Source organism: Octopus bimaculoides, chromosome 2 (assembly GCF_001194135.2).
Source record: "Octopus bimaculoides isolate UCB-OBI-ISO-001 chromosome 2, ASM119413v2, whole genome shotgun sequence".
NCBI lineage: Eukaryota > Metazoa > Mollusca > Cephalopoda > Octopoda > Octopodidae > Octopus > Octopus bimaculoides.
Window position 1 is genome coordinate 684,999 of NC_068982.1, and position 6,425 is coordinate 691,423.

General features: G+C 35.6%; 1 protein-coding gene across 1 annotated transcript in view; it reads left to right on the forward strand.

Moving 5' to 3' along the window:
- The window catches only part of LOC106870759 (cadherin-87A), a 119,297-nt gene that overhangs the window by 102,927 nt on the left and 9,945 nt on the right, over nt 1-6,425 (forward strand). The window contains exons 36-38 of the mRNA XM_014916956.2: nt 2,682-2,768; nt 3,854-3,980; nt 5,592-5,719. Coding sequence (XP_014772442.1) covers nt 2,682-2,768; nt 3,854-3,980; nt 5,592-5,719 — 342 coding nt within the window. The remainder of the gene's footprint in view (nt 1-2,681; nt 2,769-3,853; nt 3,981-5,591; nt 5,720-6,425) is intronic.

The window sequence follows — 6,425 nt, forward strand, 5'->3', positions numbered from 1 at the left end:
GGGTTCCGTAATGGAAGGAACTGCTTAACACAGCTGCTGTATCACCTTGATGACATTTTGAGAGCTTTGGGAGGGGGCTCGAATACTGATGCCATTTACCTTGATTTCGGCAAGGTCTTTGTCAGGGTGGATCATAAGATCCTCTTGAAAAAACTATCCAGCATTGGTGTCTCTGGAAAGTTACTAAAATGGATCAAAAGTGTTTCCTGACAGGCTGAACCCAACACGTTGTAGTCGAAGGAGTAAAATCAAGCCCAGCCAAAGTCAGTAGCGTTGTTCCACAAGGCACTGTGTTGGGCTCACTTCTTTTCATAATCTATATCAATGACATTACCGACATCATCAAACACAATAACATAAGAATCTTTGCAGATGATTCCAAGATCCAGAAGGCCATCAATGAAGTGGGTGATCAGATATGTCTTCAGTCAGATTTATTGGCTGTCATCCAATGAACGAGAAAATGCTGCTGAACGAGGAGAAATTTGAGTAAATCCACTTTGGAAGAGAGGATATCTTGAAACTCCTGTACTTCCTTCATTCAGGTGAAACTCTCATGGCACATCCAACAACATCAGAGACTTGGGAATAATTGTGGACAACAACATAAGCGGGGCCGCTCATATAAACAGCAAAGTTGACATGGTCCGCAGAATGTGTTCCTGCATTCTCAGAACTTTCCAATTGAGAAAACCAGAAGTTCCATTTTGCAGTTCAGTGGAGATTTGTCTTGGAACAATATAGAATAGTTTTCACTGAAAAACAACAAACATCTCGTAAAATTTCGGCATGATCCATACTTGTAAAGGTTAGCTTTCTCCAATATATCTTAAATGGGGAAGAGTCAGCTTTTTTTAATTGTTGTACGTGCTTAGCTAGGCTTCTTGTTCACAAGATGTTTGAAGGAATTTTTGTGTGAGTGAAGTCTCATTTTGAAGCGGTTTTCTGTGTCACCAATATAAGTTTTGTACGTAGGGATGTTCTCAATCTGTGCCTTAACTCTTTACAGAATGTTTTCAATTAGGCAATTACCATTTAAAGGACAGTTTCCGGGGTCTTTGAAATTATTTTTAGGTTTGTCATCTACTTTCCTACATTCTGTTCTCCCCCCGCCACCTTTCTTTTTCTTTCTTTGTATTATTAGGATATTTTTATTTGTTTATTTTACCCTCCACTTTTAATATTAATTTTAGGCTTGTATTATATTTTATTCTAATTACTTGTGATTTCTGATTTTTGACACTTTTCATTCATATCTGCAACGTATCTTCAAGATTTTCAATTCAGCAATTGTAATGCATATTGATTTCCGCTACGGTAAATCTCAGCTTGCACCCCTCTCTACACCACTATTCTAATTGGTCTCTGAATAAAAGCTTTTTCTTAGAATTGGTATCCACACAATTTATATAAACAATTGTTTACTAATCTGTATTATCACAATTGTCTGATGAACAGTTACATGAAAATCTGAATAATAGTTTGTGAAGTGTTTTATAATTATATATAATTATGCAGCTGTCACTTATATTTTTAACCATGCAAATCTGCATTTAGGAATTAAATGCATATCTAGTGTAAACACCATTTTCCCCTGATGATGGGGATGAATCTTCAGATTCATATGTAATCTGGACGAATGTACTCCTAAAACGATTGTTGGAACACCTTATTTTCCTCTAACATATTACCCCAAAACTCTTTTTTTATGCCCATTACTTTCTCTCTATTATATTTTGAATTTTTAAAAACCTCTTTTTTTTCTATATTCCATTATTATTTTTATCTATATTCTATTATTATGTTTTTTATATCTGTATGTCCTTGTATATTTTTAGTATTTATATATTTTTATATTTCTAATATATCAATATATGTTTCTGATTGGACATTTCTTATTTTATCCTAATTAAACCCGTATATGTATGTGCTAATCGTAGTCTGCCTGATTTGAACCTTTTCTATTGTATCTATAATACTTGTCTAGCGCCACGGGTTTGACTTGAGCACTTCTAAACTATTTATGTTTTTCAAAAGAAAATTATAATTTCGACGACTGGCACCCATGCCAGCGTCATCTCCTTCATTGGACACGAAACTCAGCTTGCGAAGACTTATTGGGGCAAGCGAAATCGAAATTGTGATGGCACCTGTGCCCAACGTCGCCTTTCTGACACTTGTGTCCGCGGCATGTGTAAGGACTTTTCGAGCGAGATCGTTGCCAGTGCCCCTGGACTGGCTCTTGTGCGGGTGGCACATAAAATACACCATTTTGAGCGTGGCCGTTGGCAGTACCACCTGACTGGCCTTCGTGCCGATGGCACGTAAAAGCACCCACTACACTCTCAGAGTGGTTGGTGTTAGGAAGGGCATCCAGCTGTAGAAACTCTGCCAAATCAGATTGGAGCCTGGTGTAGCTGTCTGGCTTGCCAGCCCTCAGTCAAATCATCCAACCCATGCTAGCATGGAAAGCGGACGTTAAACGACGACGACGATGATGATATATATATATATATATATATATATATATATATCATACACACACACACACATACATCCATACACAAATGCAGGCACCAACATGCACACACATACAACATGTACATGTGCACTCTTGATTAATAGACACCGATTAGGCTATTGTATATAATACAAATTGTTTTCGGGAACTTTTGTTTCAGTGATCTCAACAAACTGGGAATTGGAACATTTGTGATCAAAGAATTAAGCTATCATCAAAAGCTTGACCAAGAAGGAGACTATTACAGGTAAGTAAAACACTTATCACACAACACAATTCTTCAGGTGTATTTAATTAAAGTAGATCTAAAACCAGAAGAGGATACAGGTAATGAAGGTTATTTATTCTAAAACAAAATTCATTGTAAACTTTAATGATTGTTTTAAGTTGTATTGCGGGCAAAATGAAGGCATTAGCTTTTCAGTTATCGTATCACAACAGATCATCGCATCGTATGACTATTATGCATTATTCTGTGCTTTTCTTACCTGTCAGCATACCAGGCAAGAAAATGGAGCTTATTTCACACAAAGACATTGGCAAATAAACATAAAAGATGCAGGGTTAAAACTATATAATTTACGTAAAACCAACTGTAGATAGTGCTTCATTTTTTTGACGAATTTGAAAGCATGTTCAAAACATGCTTCCAATTCTGGTTAATCATGTGAATAATTAATAAAGTAAGATTCATGGATCAATGCAAAAACTAAACCTATTTAGAAAGACTATTAAACATTACTTAAAATGACACAACACTCAAGATGTAAGGTTACCCGTAGTCTGCTTGGTTTTTATATAGAAATACATAATCTTGTTGGCTTCCAAGAAAACTTCAAATGCTTGTTCTGGAGTGAAACACTATTGCTAACCACTGCTCCTTTTTTGAGGCGACGAAAGAGCCTCTTTAAGGGTCCTCTGTAAGAGTCATCTATAATAATCCTCAGTAAGAGTCCACTGTGAGAATCCTCTATGAGAGTCATCTGTAAGAACCCCCTGTAGAAGTTCTCTGTAAGAGTCCTCTCTACGAGTCATCTGTAACAGTCGTCTGTAAGAGACCTCCGTTGCCAAATCTTAAAACCATTACTGCCCAAAGTCTTGAAATGGAATACAATGAAAATGTAGTATAAGATAACCAATATTCAAGGGAATGGCTGGATGGCCAGGACTAGAACGTCTTTGATTATGGATCTACTTATTGAGCACAGCCATTTTTGAAATAATGTTGAGAAATTCTCAGGTAACAAGAATGTACATTGATATAGCACTATAAAGCTATCCCTGTGATTCATAACTATGTTTATAACTTAGAAATGTGTCCCTATGTTTCAGAACTGCTTTGTGTTTTGTGGTGGAGAAGGACGACCAAATGTTATCACTGTCGCAGACTCAAGAACTATTAAAAGAACCTGCAGCACAAAATGTTTTGAAGATTTATACAACATCATTAGAAGCTGGTGTATGTATAAAAGCTCTGTTTTTCTCTATGTTGTCAACCAAAGGTGTGAAATCAGTTAATGAGTTTAAGTTTGAATATTTGCTTAATTCTTCTTCTATTCTTTACTAAATACCAGATATCTTATGAAGCACAGAGATTCGGTTTATATCGTATCAAATGGATGAGAAACAACGGACACTCTAGATAGGAAGTCAGTCTCTCTCAGGCTGATTCTTCAGCCACTTTACTACAAATTATGACAACCGGAAATTCACTTCATCTATATTTCTAAGGATCTTGGAAAAAACACGGATAACATGTTTCCTCTTTCACTGCACCACTTCTAAATCTAATAATGGCTAATATCTGAAGATTATATATATTCTGGCTTTGCTAGGATTGGGTAGCAAAAGCTATTGTAACCAATTGTGTCTTTGTTTATATCAGTATTTCATGCTTGTGATATTTTCTTGGAGTTAAGCATTGATCTTGTGCTCTTAACATTACATCTTTCTCTTCCAGAACACTCTTTTCATTGTTCCTTCTCTGATTTACTTCTCCATGTAGCGCAACTCTACAACTTAGAATTGTGTTTTGATATTTTTTCACCATATTTGTGATCTAAGCCCCAGTATATGTCTGGCTCTTTATTTATTTTTTTTTTTACATAGAGTTATGTTCTTCATCTCGTTCCATTATTAGTCTAATCCTTTTCCATTTGCTTGCTTCTAATTATTTTTATTAACACATTTTTAAGACTCTGTAACAGTTCCTTACTTATATAAAACCATGCATTGCCTCCGTTCGGTGTTGCCGTCCTTTTTTTTTTTTTTTTATCTAATTCAGTTTTAGGATCATTTTTTTTTTATTTAGACCAGTTTTAAGATGATGATTATGAAAGGATATAATTTTCCTCTTAGCTTCCTAATTAACGTAATTTCCAATATATTATGTAGAAGGTGAAACTTGATACATTTTGTACGGATTCGATGATTTATAACTATTCTTATTTCTGCCATTGAGCTCAGTTTTTTTGTCTCATTCTTTCCCATTTTTTTCTTACATCTTCCTCTAATTCCATCTGCTTCTATGTTTCATTGACTCCTTAGTAATTGCTAATATAACTCTCTTTTAATTAACTCTTACTAGTCACTCTATTAGTGTCCGTTTTTACAAATCTTATCACGTTTTGGTGTTTTTTGTTGTTGTTTGTTTTTGCAGCATCGTGGTGGTGCAGATGCTGGGGTCATTGTTTTGAACAGTAATGTGTGTAGCAATTCCTTCCTTGTTTATACTTCTTCACAAAATTCTAATTATTTTTACCTAGTTTTTAGTAAAATTGTTTCAAGTTGGAGTTGCACTGTTTGTTTAGTTCAAAGAATTTTAATTCCGGCAGACATTTTCCTTTGAAGTATGTGTAGATCTGGGAAGCAGATGTTATAGGAAGGTGAATAGGAGAGGATAGGAGGAAAGTATATCAATATACCCACATATATCGATATCAATTTGAATATTAATATCTATCAATCTATTTGTCTGTATATTTGTATATCAATTTCTCTTTCTCTTAATAAATATATATATGTATATATATACACATACTGAAGGGGGCTATTTTATTGTTATTTCCAGTCTTGCAAACCTGAGACGACGCGTGCTAGCAGCTGGTCACCCATGTGGTGGGTGCTGGTAGCATTTGCAATATTCATTTTCATATGCTGTATCATCCTCATCATTGCTCTGTTCCTGCTTTATAAAAAGTAAGTACCTCTCCGATTCGCCTCTTTTACCAATGATCTCAACTACACAGACGTATATTAAGGCAGCAAGCTGGTGGAATCGTTAGCATGCCGGACAAAACGTTTAATGGCATTTCGTTTGTCATTATGTTCTGAGTTCAAATTCCCTCAAGGCTGACTTTGTCTTTCGTCCTTTCAACTTATGCCCTGAGCTTGTGAAACCATTATATATATATATGAATTATAGAAATTTATCAGAAGCCAAAGCTTTTGTGTCACCCAGTGACAAAATATGATAAAATACCTGAATTTCTTGTATATTTTACATTTTATTTACATTAGATGCAACAAAAATACTATCCATTAAATACCCTGGACCTGGAGGGACTGCAATCCCAGAGGCAGAGGCAGTGTGAGACCTGGGCATTTACATGAGTAATGATGCATCCTTTCATGTGCATATTGCTAAATTGGCAATGAAATGCAGGCGACTGACCGGATGGATTCTTAGGACTTTAAAAACAAGAGATCAGGAAACCATGATGGTCCTCTGGAAGACACTTGTCCTAAGCCACTTTGACTATTGCTCTCAGCTATGGTCACCAACCAGTGTCAAATTAATCTCAGAACTTGAGGCAATCCAACGAAGCTAAACGAAGAAGATAGCCTCTATGCAGCATATAAGCTATTGGGAAAGACTCAAGAGATTAAGACTTTATTCCTTAGA